The sequence below is a fragment of the Chlorocebus sabaeus genome, chromosome 16 (assembly GCF_047675955.1).
Source record: "Chlorocebus sabaeus isolate Y175 chromosome 16, mChlSab1.0.hap1, whole genome shotgun sequence".
Lineage (NCBI taxonomy): Eukaryota > Metazoa > Chordata > Mammalia > Primates > Cercopithecidae > Chlorocebus > Chlorocebus sabaeus.
Window position 1 is genome coordinate 47,217,993 of NC_132919.1, and position 24,720 is coordinate 47,242,712.

Sequence of the window (24,720 nt, forward strand, 5' to 3'; positions counted from 1 at the left end):
TGCCTCTGGGGAAACAAGCACTCTCAATATTGCTGGTGCAAATGATTACATTTCTTTTGAGTGGAATTTGGCAATGTCTAACAAAATTACATATACATATATCCTACCCAGCAATCCCATTTCTGAGAGTATACCCTGGAGGGTATACCATGCACAGTGTAAAAACACAGATACATAAGTTTGCTGCAGCATATTTGTAATTGCAAAACATTGAAAACTAAATGTTGAAACAAGAAATTTATTGAATAAACATTCACAATGGAGTACTATGCAGCTGTAAGGATAAGGAAGATGTCAGTGCACTGAAATGGAATGATTTCCAGGATGTATTTCTAAACTAATAAAAACAAAGGACAGAGGAATATAGTATGTGACTTTTGTGTAGGAAATGGAAATAAGAAAACATACGTATACCTGTACGTATTCTGTTTACTTTTTCAAAATGTACACAAACAAGAAGGATGAACCAGATAGTGATAAAATTGGTTACCTGCTTAACAGGGTGGGTGGTGAGGCAGGGAAGGAAATGACATTTCTTTGAGTTACACCTATTTGTATAGTTCTTTATTTTTGCAAGAAGGATGATCTTTCCAGTAGTCCCCCCAAAAATGAAGTTAATCCAATAAGGATGATGGAGGAGACTAAAAACCAAAAGCAAACCAATTCTAACTTATCTCAAGTCAGTAACAACCACATTGAAATAATCTAATCCAAGTAACGTTTGTACTCAGTAGTCAGTCTAGAGAGAAGGGACTGCAGAGAAATACTGAACTCTAACAGTTTTTTTGTAGTGGTATGCTGTAATGCTTCTGTAACTATTTAAATGTCTAAAAGGGTTGAGCAAATGAGTAGATAGGTTTTGTTAAGAGCCAGCATTCTGTTGAAAGAGACAAATGTGAAGTGTGGGAAGGTGAGAAAAAAGCCCTTGTGGGGATGGCTTGGAATTGGGGATTTAAGTGTGAACTCATAGTTTTTGAAAATACATGTGTGTATACATATGTCACATACGTGTGTGTATATATTCTTTGTCCAGTGGAAAGGCCCAGAAGCAAAGAGATACCCAAATAGCAGTAAGTACATTGAATACCTAGATCTGTATTTCTTGTATCATTCCCCACTAAAAGATACCAAGGCTGTTAGGATAAATGTTTGGTTCCAGGGCTGGCACAGAGAAATGGTTATAAGATAAGCCTGGAATATCTTGTTATGCCAGAAAGTAAGGAAATGCTCAGAAAATGATAGAGGCATATCAGAATGACACAGGAGTAGGCTCTAAGGGGCTCCCACTGACCTACTCTGGGACAGTATGATCCCCCAGATAATTAAGGACAATAATGAGTTATAAAACCTTGAAAAGTAGGCCGGGCGTGGTGGCTCACACCTATAATCCTAGCACTTTGGGAGGCCGAGGCGGGCAGATCACTTGAAGTCAGGAGTTCGAAACCAGCCTGGCCAACATGGTGAAACGCCATCTCTACTAAAAATACAAAAAAAAAAAAGTAGGTTTGGTGGCAGGCGCCTGTAATCCCAGCTACTTGGGAGGCTGAGACAGAAGAATCGCCTGAACGTGGGAGGTGGAGGTTGCAGTGAGCCGAGATAGCACCACTGCACTCCAGCCTGGGCAACAGTGAGATGCCATCTCAAAAAAATAAAATGAAACATTGAAAAATAGAAATCCATTAGTTGATAGCAATAGTAAGTAAAAAGAGAAAAAAGAGATCTCTTCCTTAGAGAATGCTGACTGCTGAACATACAGGGAATGTTGGGGTTGGGAAATCATCACAGTGAGAGATGGGCAAGAATCATTGGATCCTAAATCTTGAGTGAAAATTTGATGAGCTGAATATTTGCATTGTCTTTAAGTGTCTCCCCATAGATTGCTTATTAAAGAAAATAGCAAAACTACAGTGGAGAAACCAGACCATATATAGACTAGGACATTAAAATTAACACAAGCCAGGTGCAGTGGCTCACACCTGTAATCCTGGCACTTTGGTTTGGGAGACCAAGGTGGGAGGATCACATGAGGCCAGGAGTTTGAGACCAGGCTGACGAACATGGCAAAACCCCGCCTCAACGAAAAGTACAAAAATTAGCTGGGCGAGGTGGCACATATGTGTAATCCCAGCTATTCAGGAGGCTGAGGCAAAAGGATTGCTTGAACCCCAGAGGTGGAGGTTGCAGTGAGCCGAAATCACACCACTGCACTCCAGCCTGGGTAGCAGAGGGAGACCCTGTCTCCAAAAAAAAAAAAAAAAAAAAAAAAAATTCACCAATAAGGGACAGATTGACATCATGCCTCTGGAATCAATGCCTTGAAAATGATAGCATCAATTAGGCAGTGAAACCTAAGTATAATCCTGAGGACACCTAAAACCCAAAACAAGGAAACTTTTATTTTTTAAAAAAGGAAATCTATACAGAAGAATTCCAAATACTTTATATGAATACTCCACTCTCAAGGAAGGGAGTATAACTCCCTGCTCCTTAAGTGTGGGGTATACATAGTCACTTTGTTCCAAGGAGTATAGTTTGGGAAGGAATTCAGAGTAATTTCACAGCAGAGAAACCTGATAAACACTAACTCAACCAGATGATCAAGGTCAGCGTCAGCATTGGTAAGTCATGTTAGCAGGTATCGTTGAAATGCTGTGATACCAAGGACACTTTACCTCTGGGTGTACCTGCCAAAAACATAACCCCAGCCTGATAATGAGGAAACTATCAGACAAATTGCAATAGAACAGACAGCAAAATATCCAAGATTCCTCAAAACTGTCAAGGTCATGAAAAACCAAGAAAACCTGAGAAATTCTCACAACCAAGAGAAGCCGTTTGACACCTTAAATAATGGAGACTTAACGGTGTCTAAATGTACTGTGGAATCTTGGAACAGAAAAGAACAGTAAAAATGAAGGAAAACTGAAAGTATAGACTTAATGACAGTGTACGTATCAGTATTTCATTTATTGTAGCATGTTCAATGCTAATGTAAGATGTTAATGGTGGACACTGGGCCGTATGGGAACTCTACTAAATTTTCACTTTCACTGTAAATTTATAACCTCTGAAAAAATAAAGTCTTTAAGAAAAAAAGACTTTGAGAACAGTTATAGATTTATAGAAAAAGGGTAAAAAGTCATAAAGGGACTGCATTCTTAAAAGACATCAAATATAAAAAAAGATAAGGTCTCCCTCTAGATTAAAGACCAAGGCACATGACAAATGAAATACAGGACCCTGGACTGAAGAAAAAAAGATCTTGTAAAGGGTGTTGTTAAGTCAGTTGACGAAACTGGGGGATGGATGGTAGATCAGATGAAAGTATTGGGTTAATGTTAAACTCCTTGAAGATGATAGCTGACCTGTGATTATGTAAGAGAATGTCCTTATTACTAGGAAAGGCACACTGAAGGATGAGGCAATAGTTCTCAACTGGGATTTTTTTTTTTCCTCTCTCCTGGGAACATTTGGTAATGCCTAAAGGCGTTTTTGGTTGTCACAGCTGGGGGATAAAGGCGAGTGTTACTGCCACAAATGATGCTGGACATCTCGTAATGAACAGGCTAGCCTCCTATGACAAAGCATTTTCTGGCCCAAGGTAATATCACCAAGGTTAAGAAACCCTGAGCTGTGCTTCTACTTCTGATTTACAGGTAAAAGGGCTTAAAGAATATAAACCATTCATTAACGGTTGAGAGGGAAAAAATATACATGTAGAGAGGAATAATTGGGAGAAAATGTTAATCATTGGTCAGTCAAGATAAAGGGTGTTTAGATGGTCTTTGTATTGTTGTAACTTACAAATTTATAAATAAAAAGTTAAGTATTTTATGGTAAAAACCTATAACCATCCTTAAAGTGGTCCTATAATAAAGGACATGATCTTATAGTAAAGGGCAGTAATTTAAGTTTAGTGAATTAAGCTTTATGAAAAATAAAAAATGTATTAGTTGATACAAATAGACATTTGCTCTTTTACTCTGTATCCCCTAAACTGTTTTTATTCAAGTTGATGCAAAAAAATTCTGTTTTTTTAATCTCATTGGGAAATGAGAAATGAGGGGCCACCTTGTTTTCACACTTACCCACTTCATTGACTTTTTTTTTTTTTTTTTTTGAGACGGAGACTCGCTCTGTCGCCCAAGCTGTAGTGCAGTGGTGTGATCTGGGCTCACTGCAGCCTCCTCCTCCAAGGTTCAAGCAGTTCTTCTGCCTCTGCCTCCTGAGTAGCTGTAACTACAGATGCACACCACCACGCCCAGTTAATTTTTGTATTTTTAGTAGAGACATGGTTTTTACCATGTTAGCCAGGCTGATCTCGAACTCCTAACTTCAAGTGATCCATCCACCTCAGCCTCCCAAAGTGCTGGGATTACAGGCATGAGTCACCGCACCCGGCCCACTTCATTGACTTTTATCACAAGTTTTGTTTAAATTGCTAGTGTTTATATAGTACATAAATAGCATTTACAGCTTCCCAGCCAGTCACTGTACTGTTTCCTTTCTGATACAACTTTGTTTCCTGCAGTTACTGATTGGTTCACTTTTTTCATTTAGTCAGTGTTGAAAGTGCCTGTTGCCTTTTTCCACATGCTGCTGCAACAAGCTCCAAACACAAAGATTCATATTTTTCCTAGAGCCCTTCCAGAGCCATCATCCATCTTCTTTTTCTAATACAATCTGGTTGCTGTCTAAACCTGCTATACAGCTGTAACCCTGAGACATCCCTTTATCACTGCTTTAGAAACTCCCATTACCTCTGTGCTGTATTGAATCATGTAGTTCCTAAATCAACCATCTTCCTCTTTCTTGGTTACTTTGATGTTACAGTGAAGCATGTCTTCTAATCATCTCCTGAGAAAAAGTGAACATGAGAGCTAAGTTTTTTGAAGGGGCTTCAGGGGCATATCTGAAAATACATTTTCTACCCTTAGACTTGGTTGATAATTTGGATGGCTATAGATTTTTTTTTACCAGCCTCATTGAAGTAAAAATTGACAAAATTAAACTGCACAGAAACATGGGTGTACACTCATGAAACCTTCACCACAATCTAGATAGTATATTCCTCATCTCCAAAAGTTTTCTCACGCTTCTTTGTAACTCCCATTTTCCACTCCTGGCTCCCACCCCATCCCCAGGTAATTACTGATCTGCCTTCTGTCACTATACGGCTAGTTTGCATTTGTAAAGAGTCATACAGTAAGACTTTTTTGGTCTGGCTTACACTCATAATTGTTTAAAGGTTTATCCACACTGTCTATCAATAATTCATTCCTTTTTATTACCAGGAAGCAAAATGGAATCATTGTATGGATGTACCACAATTTGTGTAATCACTTACTGATGAGCATTTAAATTGTTTCCAGTTTGGGGCTATGATGACCATTGGTGTTTATGTCTTTGTATGAGTATAAGCCTTCATTTCTCGCAGATGCATGTCTATGAGTGGAATGGATGGTAGGTGGTTGTTTAACTTTTTAAGAAACTGCCTGCTCTCCAACATGCTTGTACCATTTTACATTCCCATCCACAATGAATGAGAGTTCATTTGCCATGCTGACTGTAGGGACTTTTATAAATTTTAGTCATTCTAAGAGGTGTGTTACAGTATCTTACGGTTTTAATTTGCGTTTTTCAATAACTGCTGATGTTGAGCATCTTTTCATGTTGTTACTCGCCATCTGTATATCTTTGAATTTCTGTTTAGATCTTTTGCCCCTTTTTATGAATCGAGTTATTTCAGTCATTGAATTTTGATACTACTTTGTTTCTAGATACAAATCCTTTATCAAATCTATGATTTGCAAATGTTTTTCCCAGTCTGTGCTTGTCTTATTCTCTTAAACATCGTCTTTCAAAGAGCAGAAATTCTTCATTTTGACGAAATCTACTTTATGAATTTTTCTTTTTTCTTTCTTTTCTTTTTTTTTTTTTTGATATGGAGTCTTGCACCATCACACCCAGGCTGGAGTGATGCCATGATGGCATGATCTTGGCTCACTGCAACCTTCGCCTCCTGGGTTCAAGCGATTCTTCCGCTTCGGCCTCCTGAGTAACTGAGATGACAGGCATCTGCCTTCATGCCCAGCTAATTTTTGTATTTTTGTAGAGACAGGGTTTTACTATGTTGGCCAGACTCGTCTTGAACTACTGACTTCAGGTGATCTGCCCGTCTTGCCCTCCCAAGTGTTGGGATTACAGGTATGAGCCACCATGCCTGGCCAAATTTTTTTTCTTTTATGGATCATAATTTTTTGTCATAGCTAAAATCTTTTTGCTTAACACGAGGTTGTTAATATTTTTCCCACAAGTTTTTGAAGTTATAGAACTTCTTACATTTAGGCTTATGAACTACTTTCAGTTGATTTTTATATATGATGTGAGGTATGGATCAAAGTGATATTTTGGCATATGAATGTCTTAATTCTTCAGCACTGTTTGTTCAAAGACTATTTTCTTTTTCTCCACTAAATTGCCTTTTAAGCTTAGTCAAAAATCAATTGACCATATATATCTATAGATAAATAAGCAAACAGAGAGAGGTGATGGAGGTTCAGTCAGGGCCTGCGAGGGCAGCAGGGGCCTCCCTGCCTCAGGCCTTGTGCCACACCATTGGACTGTGCTGCATACTAGGAGGGCCAGAAGATGAACAAGACTAACCTTGATGAGCAATGCACAAAGTGGCGTAAAAAACATAGGCTGGACGCAGCAACTCATGCCTGTAATCCCAGCACTTTGGGAAGCTGAGGGGGCAGATTACTTGTGGCCAGATGTTTGAGACCAGCCTGGCCAACATAGCGAAACCCTGTCTCTACTAAAAGTGAAGGTTGAAGTGAGCTGAGATCGTGCCACTGCATCCCAGCCTGTGCAACAGGGTGAGACCCCGTCTCAAAAAAAAAAAAATAAAAACATAGTGTCATTACATAGTGTGAACAAAACGCTGGGGATATAGATATCTATAGGTATAGATATGTGAATCTATAGATATGTATAGACTTTGTAGATATCTATAGATATATATACACTCCATAGATATAGATATCTACATAAACATCTATAGATATCTATATATAGACACATATATAACCATAAATAGACATACATGTAGAAAGAGACCGATTAGATAGATAGATAGATAGATAGATGTCTATTTATGGACTCTTATTATTCTGTTTCATTGATCTTTTTGTCTGTATTCATGCTGAAACCCTACTGTCTTCATACTGTAGCTTCATAATATATCTTGGAGTCAGGAAGCTTTAGTCTTTTTTTTTTTTTTTTTTTTTTTTTTTGAGACGGAGTCTTGCTCTGTAGCCCGGGCTGGACTGCAGTGGCCAGATCTCAGCTCACTGCAAGCTCCGCCTCCCGGGTTTACGCCATTCTCCTGCCTCAGCCTCCCGAGTAGCTGGGACTACAGGCGCCCGCCACCTCGCCCAGCTAGTTTTTTGTATTTTTAGTAGAGACGGGGTTTCACCATGTTAGCCAGGATGGTCTCGATCTCCTGACCTCGTGATCCGCCCGTCTCGGCCTCCCAAAGTGCTGGGATTACAGGCTTGAGCCACCGCGCCCGGCCAGCTTTAGTCTTAACTTTGTTCTTTTGAAATTTACTTTGGCTATTCTAGAGCCTTTGAAGTTCCATATGAATTTTAGAACCAGCTTTTGATTTTTACCCAAAAATCTACTATGATTCTCATTGGACTGTGTTAATCGTAAATCAGTTTGGGGAGGATTGACATTTTGATCCATGAATATAGCACATCTTCCATTTATTTGGATCTTTTTAAAATTCTTTAAGCAACATTTTGTCATTTTGAAGATACCAGTCTTGCACATCTTTTACCAGATTTATCTCCAATTGTTTCATAATTTTTGACTGTATTTCTGTTTCTAGTTGTTTGTTGCTAGTATATAGAGACACAACTAATTTTTGTATATTAAATACTGTGTCCTCCAGTTCTGCTGAATTCACTTATTAGTCCCAATAGCTTTTCATAGATACCATCGGATTTTCTACATAGCTAATGTGGTGAATTTATTGATTTTCAAATGTTGAATGAGTTTTACATTCCTGGAAGGAACATACTTGGTCATGTTATGTTCTTTTTATATATTGTTAAGTTCTATTTCCTAAAATTTTGTTAACAGTATTTTCATCTAGCTGGGCATGATGGGTCACACCTGTAATCCCAGCACTTTGGGAGGCTGAGGTGGGTGGATTACTTGAGGTCAGGAGTTGGAGACCACCCTGGCCAACATGGTGAAACCCTGTTTCAACTAAAAATACAAAAATTAGCTGGGTATGATGGCACACGCCTGTAATCCCAACTACTCAGGAGGCTAAGGCACGAGAATAGCTGGAACCCAGGAGGCGGAAGTCGCAGTGAGCCAGGATCTCACCACTGCACTCCAGCCTGGACAACAGAGTGAGACTCTGTCTCAAAAGAAAAAAGAAAAAATTTGCATCCTATATTCATGATATTTATTCTGTAGTTTTCTTCTAATTGCTTTATCTGGTTTAGGAATCAAAGTAATGCTGGCCTAGTAGAATGAGTTTGGAAACTGTTTCATCCTATTCAGTATTCTAGAAAAGTTGGTACATAGGCCAGGCGTGGTGGCTCACCCCTGTAATTCCAGCACTTTGGGAGGCCGAAGTGGGCAGATCACCTGAGGTCAGAAGTTCAAGACTAGCTTGACCAACATGGAGAAACCCCACCTCTACTGAAAATACAAAAAAAATTAGCCAGGTGTGGTGGCACATGCCTGTAATCCCAGCTACTCGGAAGGCTGATGCAGGAGAATTGCTTAAACCTGGGAGGTGGAGGTTGCAGTGAGCTGAGATTGCAGCATTGCACTCCAGCCTGGTGACGAGAGCAAAACTCCATCTCAAAAAAAAACAAAAGATGGTGTAAAGTCTATAGTATTTCCTAAGTAGAATTCCCCAGTAAAGCCATTTGAGCCTCGAGTTTCATCTGTGGGAAGATCTTTAACAAATTCAGGTTTTTCAATAGATATAGGATTATTCAGGTATGTTTCTTTATGAGTGACATTTGGTTCTATGTCTCTGAATGAATTTGTCCATTACATCCAGGTTATCAAATGTAGTGTCATAAGGCTGTTGATAATACAGTCTTTTTAATATTTTAATATCTGTAAAATCTGCAGCAATGTTACTCTTTTGGAGGGATTGGGGGGTGGACAAAGTCTCTGCTCTGTGGCCCAGGCTGGAGTGCAGGGGCACAATCTCAGCTCACTGCAACCTCTGTCTCCCAGGGTCAAGCGATTTTCCTTCCTCAGCCTCCTGAGTCTCTGGGACTACAGGTGCACACCACTACACCCAGCCAATATTTGTATTTTTAGTAGAGATGAGATGGGGTTTTGCCACATTGGCCAGGTCGGTCTTGAACTCCTGACCTCAGGTGATCCACTCACCTCAGCTTCCCAGAGTGCTAGAATTACAGGCGTGAGCCACCATGCCTGGCCTTGTTACTTCTTTCATTTATGATATTGGGATATTTGTGTCTTTTTTTTCTGTCTCTGATTTGAAGTTTATCAGTTTTATTGATCTCAAAAAACCAACTTTGTTTTCATTTTTTTTCTTTTTTCTATTTTTAATTTCATTTATTTTCACTTGGAGCTTTGAGTGTAGATTTTCTAATAAGAATTTTTTTTCTTTAGAAATCTGAAGGAAATACATTTATCAGTCTTGCTGTTGGGAAGTCCACTGATATTTTGATTCCCTTCTCTTTTTGTGTAGCATAGTGCCGAAGCTTTTAATAGCAGTATTGGCAGAGTTTGAATTGTTACAGTGATGCATGTTGGTATAAATTTTTTTTTAAGTCGTTAAGCTGGGCTTACATGGTCTCTTTAAATATGGATGTTCCATTTTGGTCTTGGAAATTGTTTTGTTGTGTGTGTGTGTGTGTGTGTGTGTGTGTGTGTGTGTTTTAATGTAACTTTGTTCCCGTCTGTTTTCTCTTTCTTGAATATCTCTTAATTGGATTTTGGATCTTCTAGATTGAGCTCTTACTTTTTTCTTTCTTGTTGCCTAGCTTTTTTCTCATGTATACACACATACACATGCTTTTTGAAAGATTTCCATGACTTCATCATCCGTTTGTTGAATTTGCTTTGCCATTTTTGTTTTTAAATTCCAAGGTCTATCTTGTTCTCCGATAATATCCTATTCTTGCGTCTCTGAAGAATTCATTATATTTTTTTGGAGTTTTCTTATGCTGTTTGCTTTTCTTCGGTTTCCTATAGATGCATCTTTCCTGGATATTTGTTTTGTCCTTTCATATTCTTAGAGGCCTTTCTCAAATGATCAGTGATCCTTGCCTGTCTACTCATATCAAATGGTTAGGTACTGAGCAACTGATTGGACTGTCTACCTGAGTAGAGCTTATTGACTGCTGAGCTTCACTGTGGTGATTGGTTGCTTTTTAATATCTTTTCTTTGATGTTCTGCAGTTTTACTATGATCTGTTTAGATGTAGATATCTTTTTGTTGTGCTTAATTTACATTATAGCTGTATCTGTGAATTCATGTTCTATCTCTCTCACTTTCTCTGTGTGTGTGTGTGTGTGTGTGTGTGTGTGTGTGTGAAGGTTTCACTCTGTCACCTAGGCTGGAGTGCAATGGCACAATCGCAGCTCACTGCAGACTGAACCTCCCGGACTCAAGTGATCCTCTCATCTCAGCCTCCTGGGTAGCTGGGACCACAAAGCACATACCACCACAGCTGCCTAATATTTTTTTTTTTTTTTTTTTTTTTTTTTTGGTGAGACGGAGTCTTGCTCTGGAGTGCAGTGGCCGGATCTCAGCTCACTGCAAGCTCCGCCTCCTGGGTTCACGCCATTCTCCGGCCTCAGCCTCCCAAGTAGCTGGGACTACAGGCGCCCGCCACCTCACCCGGCTAGTTTTTTGTATTTCTTAGTAGAGACGGGGTTTCACCGTGTTAGCCAGGATGGTCTCGATCTCCTGACCTCGTGATCCACCCGTCTCGGCCTCCCAAAGTGCTGGGATTACAGGCTTGAGCCACCGCGCCCGGCCATATTTTTTATTTTATTTTTGTAGAGGCAGTGTCTCACTTTGTTGCTCAGGCTGGTCTCAAACTCCTGGCCTCAAGCAGTCCTCCTGCCTTCATCTCCCACAGTTCTGGGATTATAGATATGAGCCACTGTGTCTGGCCTAATTCATGTCCTCATTTCTGCAGAATTCTTAGCCAGTATCTAATTCAACATTACCTTTCTCCATTCTCCATATTCACCCCTTTAAGAATTCTTATTAGACTTTTATTGGATCTTTACATTCTGTTCTCTTATTTTGACATCTTATTTTCCAGTTTTCTGTTTTTCTTTGCTGCATTTTGAGTGTTTATCATGTATCTTCGACTTTTTAATTCTCTTTAGCTATGTCTAATAAGTTGGTGCTTGTTTTATATTGTTTATTTTTCAGTAATATTTTTATTTCTTATTAAACAACTCATAATGCTTATTTTATGTTCTGTCTCTGTCAATTCCAATGCCCAAAGTATTGGGGATTCTTAATCAGTTTCTCCTGATGCTTGCTCATGCTGGATTATTTATTATGTATTTGCTATTTAATCATGCGCTCATAGTTGATAAAATTGGTGGGAATACTGAAAGGCCTGAATGGTAGGTGACTTATTTCCCGATCTAATTTAGGTTTGCTTCTACTAGGTGTCAAAGGGCACTGTAGCGTGGAACCACTTTAATTTCTTGGCCTGGGAATTCCCTGACCATAGAAAGGAGAGAAAATTTCAACCTCAGACTTATTCATGAGGTCAGGCCTGTGATTACAAAATCCCAGAGAAGCCTCTTCACCCAGAGCATGTACCTGAAATGCTCCCTTGTAGGTCTTTTGCATGTAATCAGCTTCTTTCTCACTTACTCTTTCAGTGAAGTTGCAGACCCTTTCAGGGACTTTGGTCTAATGTAGGAGTTTCCAGTTAAGTGCCCTCATAGTAAATAAAAGGTAAGTTTTACAAAGGGTAAATCAATTATAGTTTATATATTAATATTTTGTTCACTGGTATTCTATCCTAATGTATTTAAAAAAAAAAAAAAAAAAAACTTAGATCACCATAGTGTTTGCAAGGGGGAAAAAGTACAAAAAAAAAAAAAACCACTTTAGGAAACCACATTCCCTAAGAAGAATAAAGCTTACCAACGAGTGTTGCTCAGATTAGGAGTATGTCAAGATATTCATTCCTGCTTACTTAGGACAGTCAGAGGTCTTAGGCTGGGTGTATCCAGGGGTTTATTCCCCTTGAGTTGTACAGATGATCATTTTCTGTGTGTGCTAGGATCATAGAAAAGATCAGAGAACATTTCTCTAAGACGGTCCTAAAAGATGCTCTAGAAAAGACTGCATACCGCATATTCCTCTTTAATCACTATAATGTTCATAAGCATATTAAGTCTCCAGAAGACCTTGACTTGAGGAAAATTTCCCAAACATCTTTGACCATGGTACTTTTTAAAAAAATACTAATAGCCTGTAACTATTGAAAACAAAATATCTATAATCATTGACCTCCTGAAATTTTAAGGCTATATTTCCCTGAAAATAGAGTCAGAATAAGATATTCTGGGTTGACATTTAAGTCAATAATCTTACATTAGCTGCTAACCAAGCTGGCTATATATTAATAGTAGACAAACCTATATGAAAACTATGCATATAAAAGGTCTGGCCGGGCACAGTGTCTCACACCTGTAATCCCAGCACTTTGGGAGGACAAGGCGGGCGGATCACAAGGTCAGGAGTTTGAGACCAGCCTGACCTACATGGCGAAACCCCATCTCTACTAAAAATACAAAAATTATCCGGTTGTGGTGGCAGGCACCTGTAGTCCCAGCTACTCCAGAGGCTGACACTTGAACTCAGGTGGCAGAGGTTGCAGTGAGCCAAGATCGTGCCATTGCACTCCAACCTGGGCAGCAGAGCAACACTCCATCTCAAAAAAACAAGAAAGAAAACTATGAGTATAAAAGGTCACCTCCAAATGGAGGTGAGCTGTACGACTCTATTAGAACTTAGAATCTAGCCAGTGTTTGTTAAATGTGTAGAGCAGGCACTGTGATAAATAGTTCGTAATGTCTTCCCATTGCCGCTGGGAAAAAAAAATCAATTTCTTACCCTGGCCTACAAGGGCCCTCATAATCTGGCCACTACATCCTCTTCTGACCTCATCTGCCATACCTTTCACACTGGGTGCCAGCCACACTGGCCTCCGAGTGTGCTAAGTTTATTCTAGCTTGAAAGCCCTTGTCTTGCACTTTCCTTTGCCTAGAATATGCCAGCATCAGATGTTTAAATGGCTGCCTTTTTGTCCTCATGGTCTTACCTCACTGAGGTTGTTCCTCACTGCTGAATCTCAGCTAATCGCCCCTGCTTGAGTGACTCTACCCTCACACAGCCTTGCTTGGTTTCCTCCTACCAGTAGCTTAGTCTTCCTGAAAACCATGGATCTTGTCTGCTTTGTATGCTCTTCTGTCTTTAGCCTTGGTTACGATGAGTCTCACAAATACTTGATAAATAGATGTCAAATGACTAAGAGAAGAAACCCATAACTTGCAGAAGTTCACAGCTAACAAGTGTCAAAGTTGAGTCTGAACCCATGTTTGTCAGAATTCTGTGTTCATAACACCACACTATATCTAAATATGGTTGTCCCATTCCCTTCCGCACTGTCAGTTCAAAGTGCTGTTAGAACTTTTCTTTTGTATTGCCTTCAAGGTCTCATTTCTTCTTTTAGATCTCCTGATTGTAGCAAATCTTGATTCTTTGACGATACCTTTGATTTATAGAAATACTGAAAAGTTACTCGGAACCAAATCTGCTGAATCAGGTAGATGACCAAGCTAGGGAAGACTGATGCGGGCAACAGGAGGAGTAATTCTGAAGTGACCACAAACGATAGGTTTTTGTTTTTAAAATTGTATCTAAAAGGGAGTATTAAAAGAAGTATACTGACTGATCGCGGTGGCTCACACCTGTAATCCCAGCACTTTGGGAGGCCGAGGCCGGTGGATCATGAGGTTAGGAGATCGAGACCATCCTGGTTAACATGGTGAAATCCCGTCTCTACTAAAAATACAAAAAATTAGCTGGGCGTGGTGGTGGGCACCTGTAGTCCCAGCTACTCGGGAGGCTGAAGCAGGAGAATGGCGTGAACCCAGGAGGCGGAGGTTGCAGTGCGCCGAGATCGCACCACTGCACTCTAGCCTGGGCAACAGAGCGAGACTCCGTCTCAAAAAAAAAAGTATACTAAAAACAGCTGGGCTGTGGCAACATTATTAGAGCATGTATATAACCTCCCAAGGGGACTTCTTTGGTAATGTAATATTTCCATTGTGTGAACTAAGAAGTCAGTTTTTGTAGCTTTCATAGTTAACACCTGATACAACTGAAAATTAGTTTCCCGTCTCAATGCAGATGTTAAATACCTGACAATGACAGTCTCAGTTTATTCCATAAAACTGAGAGACACCTGGGAATGGTTTTATCTTGTCAAACTTTGGACAACAGATTTCAGCCTTGTTATTGGTCATGTAATACTAGCTTTGTTTTCTGGTCATTTAATACCAAAAAGAAGGTAAGTTAGCCAGGAAAAAAATGTTAGCTTAAATGTAGTGCCAGAGGATAGAAAAAAACTATTTCTGTATAGCAAAAGAAAAAGAATAGGTGCCAAATCTCAAATATTCTTGAGTTGATAGTTTTCATCTCTCTGGTTATAACTCACTTAATATTTTGTCATGGTTTGAGTTTATTTGTTTGTTTGGTAGAGATAGGGTCTCCGTATGTTGCCCAGACTGGTCTTGAACTCCTGGGCTCGGGCAGTCCTCCAGTCTCAGCCTCCCAGAGTGCTGGGATTGCAGGCGTGAGACACCGCACCTGGCCCATTTGTTTTTTCTTTTTCTTGTTTTTTGTTTTTGTTTTTGTTTTTGTTTTTTCTGCTCTTGTTTGTTTGTTAGGTTTAGGGACATGAGCTGGGCCTCAGCCAGTGGCCCATCGCCTGTTTTTATTTTGAATTTGAGATACCTTTCTCATCTTTGTTTCTTCCCTCCCCCCACCAAGAAGGACTCTTACTCTGTCACCCAGGCTGGAGTACAGTGGCGCCATCTCAGCTCACTGCAACCTCTGCCTCCTGGGTTCAAGCAATTCTGCCTGCCTCATCCTCCTGAGTAACTGGGATTACGGGCACCTACCACCAGGCACAGCTAATTTTTTTTGTATTTTCAGTAGAGGTGGGGTTTCACCATATTGGCCAGGCTGGTCTCAAACTCCTGACCTCAGCCTCCCAAAGTGCTGGGATTACAGGCGTGACCCACTGTACCCAGCCTCCCATATTTTTTTGTCCTTTTTATTGTCTCCTATTTTCTTTTCACTTCTCACAAAGCCTGTAGTTTTGGAATTTATTTTGGGAATGGTTAGAGTAACAATATTCGTTTTTTCTTTGTTTTTTTGTTTTTTGTGGTTTGAATGAGGCAACATCTTGGAGGAGACATAAGACTAGCATTCACTAAAGATGATATAACTTCTTTGTATTTTTCTTTGGAAAGGAAATTTTTTTTAAACTTTTATTTGAAGTTCATGGGTACATGTGCAGGTTTGCTACGTAGATAAATGTGTGTCCAGGGGGTTTGTCGAACAGATTATTTGATCACTAGATACTAAGCCTAGTAGCCTGGTACCCATTCGTTATTTTTCCTGGTCCGCTGCCCCCTCCCACCCTCCAGTAGGCCCCAGTGTCTGCTGTTCCCCTCTATGTGTCCATTTGTTCTCATCATTTAGCTCCCGCTGATAAGTGAGAACACGTGGTATCGGTTTTCTGAGGAAATACTGTTTAACTTGAGAAAATTGGATTGGGTTTTAAACCATTGTTTATGTTTTTTAAAAAACTGAATAAGAATATATATGTAGAAATATTATCTCCTGCAATTTTTGAATTATTTGCTATCTTAAAATTGTAAAAGGTAAAATTTTCTTTTTTTTCTTTTTTTTTTTTTTTTTTTTTTTTTTTTTTTTTTTTTTTTTGAGACGGAATCTTGCTCTGTCGCCCAGGCTGGAGTGCAGTGGCGCAGTCTCAGCTCACTGCAACCTCTGCCTCCTGGGTTCAAGCAATTCTTGTGCCTCAGCCTCCCGAGTAGCTGGGACTACAGGCATGCATCACCATGCCCAGCTAATTTTTATATTTTTTTAGTAGAGACGGGATTTCCCCATGTGGACTAGGCTGGTCTCAAACTCCTGACCTCAGGCGATCTCCCTGCCTCAGCCTCCCAAAGTACTGGGATTACAGGTGTGAGCCACCGCGCCTAGCTGAAAGGCAAAATTTTCTGTTAGACCCTCCAGAGCTCTTAACAGTGATTTTTTTTTTCTTTCCTCTTCCAACATGATAAAGTATCCAGCAAAGTGGTTCTTGGCTTTGGGTTTGAGACAGGGTCTCACTCAGTCGCCCAGGCTGAAGTGCAGGGGCACCATCATGGCTCACTTCAGCCTCCCAAGTAGCTGGGACCACAGGTGCAAGCCACCACACCCGGCTAATTTTTGTGTTTTTTGTAGAGATGTAGTTTTGCCATATTGCTGAGGCTAGTCTTGAACTCCTGGGCTCAAGCAATCCACTGGCCTCGACCTCTCAAAGTACTAGGATTACAGAGGTGAGCCACCATGCTCAGCCAGCAAAGCAAATTTTTTTTTTTTTTTTGAGGCGGAGTCTCGCTCTGTCGCCCAGGCTGGAGTGCAGTGGCGCAATCTCCACTCACTGCAAGCTCCGCCTCTGAGGTTCACACCATTCTCCTGCCTCAGCCTGCCCAGTAGCTGGGACCACAGGCGCCTGCCACCATGCTCGGCTAATTTTTTATATTTTTAGTAGAGACAGGGTTTCATCATGTTAGCCAGGATGGTCTTGATCTCCTGACCTCATGATCCACCCACCTCAGCCTCCCAAAGTGCTGGGATTACAGGCGTGAGCCACTGCGCCCAGCCCAAAGCAATTTTTAAATTGCTTTGTATGTTGACTGGACGCAGTGCCTCACACTGTAATCCCAGCACTTTGGGAAGCCAAGGCAGGCGATTACTTGAGGTCAGAAGTTCAAAACCATCCATGCCAATATAGCAAAACCCCATCTCTACTAAAAGTACAAAAATTAGCTGGGCATGTTGGCACACATACCTGTAGTCCTAGCTACTCGGCAGGCTTAGGCACAAGAATCACATGAGCCTGGGAGATGGAGATTGCAGTGAGCTGAGATCATACCACTGTACTCCAGCCTGGGTGACAGAGTGAGACTCTGTCATTAAAAAAAAAAAAAAAAAAAAAAAAATCTGTATTTTCTGGATACTCCAAATTGGTCTAGAAGTTTAGTTTTCGAGATGAAACGCAAATTTAAAAATCATGTTTGTTATGTATAATTTACCACAATTTTTATTTTATTTTATTTTATTTTATTTTATTTTATTTTATTTTATTTTTGAGACATAGTCTCTCTCTGTCATGCAGGCCAGAGTGCAGTGACATGATCCCAACTCACTGCAGCCTCCACCTCCCAGGCTCAAGTGATCCTCCCACATAGCTAGGACCATAGATACGTGCCACCACACCCAGCTAATTTTTGTATTTTTTGTAGAGTCAGGGTTTTGCCATGTTGCCTAGGCTGGTCTCAAACTCCTCAACTCCTCAAACTCCTCTGACCAGCTCGGCCTCCCAAAGTGCTGGGATTACAGGAGTGAGCCACCACGCCTGGCCCACAATTATTTTTATATGATTTTTTTTTTTTCTTGGTAGATAAGGAGTCTCACCATGTTGCCCAGGCTGGTCTAAAACTCCTGATCTCAAGCTATCCTCCCACAGTGCTAGGATTAGGCTGGGCACGGTGGCTCACGCTTGTAATTCTAGCACTTTGGGAGGCTGAGGTGGGTGGATCACCTGAGTTCAGGACTTCGAGAACAGCCTGGCCAACATGGCAAAACCCTGTCTCTACTAAAAATACAAAAATTAGCTGGGTGTGGTGGCATGCACCTGTAATCACAGCTACTTGGGAGGCTGAGGCAGGAGAATCACTTGAACCCAGGAGGCAGAGGTTGCAGTGAGCTGAGATTGCACCACTGCACTCCCACCTGGGCAACAGAGTGAGACCCAGTCTCAAAAAAAAAAAAAAAAGGTGCTGGGATTATAGGCATGAGCCACCATGCTCATCCCATAATTAAAAAGAAAAAAGAAATCTGGGCGAGGCACAGTGGCTCACATCTATCATCCCAGTGCTTTGGGATGCAGAGGCAGGACATCCCTTGAGGTGGGGGAGGGGGCTCACATCCATAATCCAAGCATTTAGGAGGCTGGGGTGGGCAGATTGCTTGAGACGAAGCATAAAAGACCAGCCTGGGCAACATGGCAAAACCCCATCTCTACCAAAAAAAAACACAAAAATGTTTCTGGCATCGTGGCACTTGCCTGTAGTCCTAGCTACTCAGGAGGCAAAGGTGGGAGGATCATCTGAGTGCGGGAGGTTGAGGTTGCAGTGACCCAAGATTGTGCCAGTGCACTCCAGCCTGGGTGACAGAGTGAGACTGTCTCAAAACATTAAAAAAAAAGTAGAAGAAAATGGTTATTTCTCAGGGCTACGTTTTCATTTATCAAATCTCATTTACCAGAATTTGTGCTAGGGTCTTTTAGCGGGTGTATATGAGTGCTGTGTCATGTGTCACTGGTTTCTCTACTTCAAAGACTGAACATTCTTCACGATCTGAAAGGAAAAGAAGAGATTCTTTCGGGATGTTTGACGGTTATGATAGCTGCAGTGAGGACACAAGCAGCAGCTCCAGCTCCGAAGAGAGTGAGGAAGAAGTCGCTCCTTTACCTTCTAATCTCCCGATTATCAAAAACAATGGCCAAGTCTACACATACCCAGATGGTAAATCTGGCATGGGTGAGTATTTATAACCTTCACCTGTTCTACAGCTTTATGTTTAAGGGTGTGTTTTCATTTGGTTTCTTCTGTCATTTCCCCTTCCTTAGAATTGTTAAGGGGCAGTTTGAAGAGCTGACGTTTATAGTTCGAGATAAGATCACTGAGTTGGTGTTTAACTCTATTTTGCCTACCTCCCAGTAGAAAGCAAATAAAACAAAATAAAAAACAAAAGGCCAGTGAGAAACTTCATGTGGACATAAATAGTTAGATAAGAAATGCCTCTGTAACTGAAAGTAAAAGTGCATAGGATTATATAGTTGAAAGAGACATTCAAGGTTGGGCTCCCTCTTCTATATTAATTTCTTATAATTTCTGTTTTAACATAACTGGTGATTGGGTATTCTCTGACACAGTAAGGAATTTCTTTCTGCCTAAAGTCTGGCTTGAAAAAGAAAAAGGAAATGAAAAAGGAAGCAGTTTCATTTCTAAGTATCTCAAATTACTAGAATAGTCTCTTTATTGAACCAAAATTTCCTTCCTCCAACTTTTATCTTTTGGTCTTAGTTTTGCCTTTTTAACTTTGCTTCTGGGAGTCTGGAAAGTTTTGCTTTTTAAAGTTACACAGCATAATTCTAATCCTGGTTCTAATGACATCTCTTTTCTCCACAATGGAACCCTTCGTTCTAGTTTATCTCTAAGGCATACCAAGGAGCCATAGATGCTTCAACCATTTCTCTCATGGTGTATCCCAGTGATTTAGTTCTTGGATATCCTGGTCGCTCTATTCTGGGGATACTACCTCAGATTGTGTGGTAGTAGGGTAACAAGTCATCCTGATTTGCCTGAAACTGTCCTGGTTTTACCACTGAAAGTCCCATATCTTGGAAATGTGGGAATGAAACAAATGGTCACCCTGTGTGAGGCCAGAAGATAATTCAACCTTTATCTCCCCTTTTCGAGACACTGTTTCCATTCATGCCACCAAAATTGCTTTAGCTTTCTTGATAATGATAATGAACTTGTAAATAACTGATGTCCTTTGACCTTTACCACATAAACTAACCCAGTTTAAACCAGTCTTCTTGCAGTTAACTTTTTAAACCCACGATGTAGGACTTTGGATCTCTCAATATAACGTTTTTCTTACTAACTTTCAGTCTTAGAAATTTTTGTTGCTATTGTTGTTGTTGTTGTGACAGTCTCACAACAGTCTCAGACTGTTGTTGTGACAGTCTGCCCAAGCTGGAGTGCAGTGGTGCAATCTCGGCTCACTGTAGCCTCCGCCTCCCGGGTTCAAGCAATTCTGCCTCAGCCTCCCAAGTAGCTGGGACTACAGGCCTGCGCCACCATGCCTGGCATATTTTCGTATTTTTAGTAAAGATAGGGTTTCACCATATTGGCCAGGCTGGTCTCAAACTCCTGACTTTAAGCGATCCGCCTGCCTTGGCCTCTCAAAGTGCTGGGATTACAGGGGTGAGCCACCACATCCAAGCCTTTTTTTTTTTTTTTTTTTTTTTTTTTTTTGAGACAGTCTTGCTCTATTACCCAGGCTGGAATGCAGCAGCAAGATCTCGGCTCACTGCAATCTCTGCCTCCCGAGCTCAGGTGATCCTCTCACCTAACCCTCTCAAGTACTATAGGCACATGCTACTACACCTGGCTAACCTTTGTATTTTTCAGAGACGGGTAATTTTCACCATATTGCCCAGGCTGGTCTCAAACTCCTGAACTCAAGCGATCCATCTGCCTCAGCCTCCCAAAGTGCTGGAATTACAAGTGTGAGCCCCTGCACCCTGCCCAGTCTTAGAAATTTTTGATTGCTAATTCTGTCATCTAATATTGAATGCTGTCATCTAATCTTCCAGTTTTATATCATTTACAGTTTTGATAATTCTGCCCTGTTGGTCGTATTCTAGTCTTTTGGTTAAAAAGTTGAATAGCATGGCCAGGTGCGGTGACTCATGCCTGTAATCCCAGCACTTTGGGAGGCCGAGGCAGGCAGATCATGAGGTCAGGAGATCGAGACCATCCTGGTTAACACGGTGAAGCCCCATCTCTACTAAAAATACAAAAAATTGGCCAGGCATGGTGGCATGTGCCTGTAGTCCCAGCTACTTGGAAGGCTGAGACAGGAGAATTGCTTGTACGCGGGAGGCGGAGCTGGCAGTGAGCTGAGATCGCACCACTGCACTTTAGCCTGAGCGACAGAGCGAGACTCCATCTCAAAAAAAAAAAAAAAACCCTACCTGGGTGTCTTCTACTCCAGCTGAAGTTTCTCAGTCATGTTGTTGAAGCTACATGAGATTTTATCAAATGTGTTAGCTCCTGTTAGTGTATATTCTTGCATACATACCAGCCTAGTAATCCTATCATAAAAGGAAATAGCGTTTGTTGAAGCTTTGTGTGTGCTAGCGTCTGTTTTAAATACCAGAGATAGCAGATGAACAACACAGAATAAGTTTCCTGTCCTCATGGAACTTGCATCCTACTTGTGAGAATTCTAGTTTGACGTGTATAATTTCTGGCAAAGATTCGCTGTTTCCTTGGGATCACAACTTTTCTATCTAGGTGTTCAGAACGTTCTTTAACAATCTGTTCTAGAATTTTTGCAACAGAAAACCATTTAGTTTTTTCTCCCAGTAGATACCCTTTGTTCACCTGCAATCTTCTGGCACTTTTATCTTTTTTCCATGATTTCTCATAGATTTGTAAGTAAGTACAGTTGTCCCCTGGTATCCATGGGGGATTGGTTTCAAGACTTCCCTCAGATACCAAAATTCACAAATGCTCAAGTTCCTTATATAAAATGGTGTGGTATTTACATATAACTTATGCACATCCGTCCATATACTTTAAATCATGTCTAGATTACTTATAGCTAATACAGTGTAAATGCCATGCAAATAATTGTTAATACTATACAGTTTAGAGAACAATAAGAAAAAAAACAGTCTGTATATGTTCAGTACAGATGCAATTTTTTTTTCCTGAAATATTTTCAGTCCACTTTTAGTTGAATCCACAGATACAGAACCCATGGAAGCACAGAGCCAACTGTACCGGTTAAACTACAGGCCTCTCCAGTTTACCTGTTTGGGTGGAGGCTTTAACTCACTAAGGCAGTTATTTGCTATGTTACTTTTTGCTTATCTTTTTTAAACTTCAATTCTTGTGAACCTTGTTCTAATTCTACATTTCAGATTATTGTCTATTATGCAATAGTAAGTAGCCAAGAGTTCTGCTGTCCCGTTATCACTGGTTAATAATAGAGCACCTACGTCAAACTTGGTTTTTTTTTGGGTTTTTTTGGAGTTTTTTTTTGACTCAGGATCTCCTTCTGTTGTCCAGGCTAGAGTGCAGTGGTGCGATCATAGCTCACTTTAACCCTGAACTCCTGGACTTAAGCAATCCTCCTGCCTCAGCCTCCTGAATAGCTGAGACTACAGGTGTGTGCCACCATGCCCGGCTCTTTTTTATTTTTATTTTTTGAAGAGACTAGATCTTGCTCTCTTGCCCAGGCTGGTCCCATCCTCCTGGCCTTGAGCCAGTTATCCTGCCTCGGCCTCCCAAAGTTCTGGGATTACCAGCATGACTCACTGCACCTGGCCTCTACCTCAAACTTTGAACCCATTCCTTTTTTCTTGTCCCCTAGACATAACTTGAAGGAATCTTCATATAGCTCTTAGCATTTTTCCAAGTATTACCTCTTTTTAAGTTTCAACCTTTGCAGTATTTTAAAGGCCTCTGTTATACTTTGTTATTAGTCTTTAATTGTGTGGCACTTTTCATCTTTCATGTGTAATCATTTCAAAAGCTGGAATTTGTTGTATATGAAAATGCCTGGTACATGGTAAGCACTAAGGAAATGTCAGTTGAATCCAGCGTATCTGCCCTGTTTCTGTTGACCCTTTGCAAAGCCTTTCAGACCTCAAGCTACTATCAGACCTTCTAGAACCCATCACCATGGCACAATACCAGTGTTCTCTCTGACTTCTCTGTGCAGGCTTCTTTATCATTTGTATAGGAGATAGAAGAAATGTTCAAGGCAAATTTTTAAATTAAAACTTTAAGATGGCAGGATAAATTATTTAAACTGTTAGATGAAGATTGCTTTTATTATATCATCATAATACCCAGTGTTTTTATTTTGTTAATTAGCTACCTGTGAGATGTGTGGGATGGTTGGCGTCCGAGATGCTTTTTACTCTAAAACAAAGCGTTTCTGTAGCGTTTCATGTTCAAGAAGCTACTCGTCAAACTCCAAGAAGGCAAGCATTTTGGCCAGACTTCAGGTAACGGTACAGAAACCTTCTTACTTATATCTGTTATTTCTATGGTTTTCGCCATTTATCTGTCATTTGACTGTGATTTGCTGCACTTCACCTCTACCCACTCAGTTACTGTTTTATACCCACATCTTGAGGAAACATGTGAGCCCCAAACTTTGTTCAGCCTATAAAATTGGAAAACTATTTTAAATGGATAAGACATACTATCCAAAATAAATGATTATTTGCATAAGTTAATTAAAATATCCTTTTTCCAAATAAGTATAAACACTTCTTTATATACAGAAATCGAAGACATTTTCCTGTTTCCCTTTGTTTCCTTTTGTGTTAACATCAAGGTAGAATCTTTTATCATTTGGGGGGGAATAATTTAATCTCTGGTTTTATTTTCTCATCTCCTCGCTTTGTACTTTTTAGTACAATCCATTTGATACCTTGACCAAATGTATTTGGTTAATCCAACTAACCTTTTTGACAACGCTCATGGTATGGAAAGAAAATCGTCTTGCTTTAAATGTACATCAGTGCCTACAAAATGACTGGAGACTTGACCGTTTGACTAAGTTCTTACTATTGTATCATGTAAACAACTTTTTAAAGGCATTAACTTAACTGATTTTTGCAGTATTTTTATTGGATGATCACAGTGTTCTCGTTTAATTTATTATTGTGATCATTATATAGCACTGAAAGGGTTATTTAAATCCTCCAAATTAAGGAAATACATCACTTAGATGTATTTCTATATTTCAGATAGACAGTACCTAAAGATCCTGAGCAGTGGTCTGTACCCAAATGGATGGCAGTTTGTCACACTGTGAATTTGGCCCATGATCATTTTGTCATTGATCTTTTGCGTTAGCACTAAAGGTATAAACCTCAGTCACTTGCTCTTTGAACATTAAATTATCTTCTCTTACCATATAAATAGCAATGCTTGGCAACCTGCATGAGTAAATAACCACTGGTTCTATCTACTATAAGAAGGAATCAAGTATCCACCACAGCCTATATTTTAACATCTTGTGGGATATAATTTTTTATTAACATATTAATTTGCGTATTGCTGTTGTAGTCTATGCCAGCTCTGCTACCCATATTAGATAACTACATTGTAGCAGAACTCCAGAAAAAAATTCTCATGTTAAAATTCTTGTATGTTTCCTCTGCTTTAATAATTTTCTAAACCCTCAATGTTTACTGAAGCAGAATGTGTAGTATGCAGTCCAGTTAAATTGTGGTGGTGGGGGGATGAAAAAGAATCCTATTTACTTAACTTTTCTTGTTTTAGGGTAAGCCTCCAACAAAGAAAGCAAAAGTTCTTCAGAAACAACCTTTAGTTGCTAAGCTAGCCGCATATGCTCAGTATCAAGCTACCTTGCAAAATCAAGCAAAGACAAAAGCAGGTAATATTAGTGAATCTGACAGAGATGAAATATTTGATATTGATTCGTTTAGTTTTAATTAATTTTGTAATTAATTAAATTGTAAT

General features: G+C 40.1%; 1 protein-coding gene across 14 annotated transcripts in view; it reads left to right on the forward strand.

The window, feature by feature from the left end:
* Positions 1–24,720, forward strand: part of MBTD1 (mbt domain containing 1) — an 84,309-nt gene that overhangs the window by 17,805 nt on the left and 41,784 nt on the right. For 6 of the 14 annotated variants that reach the window (XR_005238682.2, XM_037993097.2, XM_073004928.1 and 3 more), the window contains 3 exons: positions 18,756–18,957; positions 23,098–23,237; positions 24,520–24,634. Coding sequence is in view for 13 of the 14 variants with exons in the window: in XM_037993097.2 (XP_037849025.1) it covers positions 18,756–18,957; positions 23,098–23,237; positions 24,520–24,634 (457 nt within the window). In the remaining variant the exon portion in view is untranslated. Of the gene's footprint in view, positions 1–11,925; positions 12,002–18,755; positions 18,958–23,097; positions 23,238–24,519; positions 24,635–24,720 lie in introns of all 14 variants that reach the window. The other 8 variants (XM_073004933.1, XM_073004931.1, XM_073004936.1 and 5 more) reach the window with 4 other exon arrangements.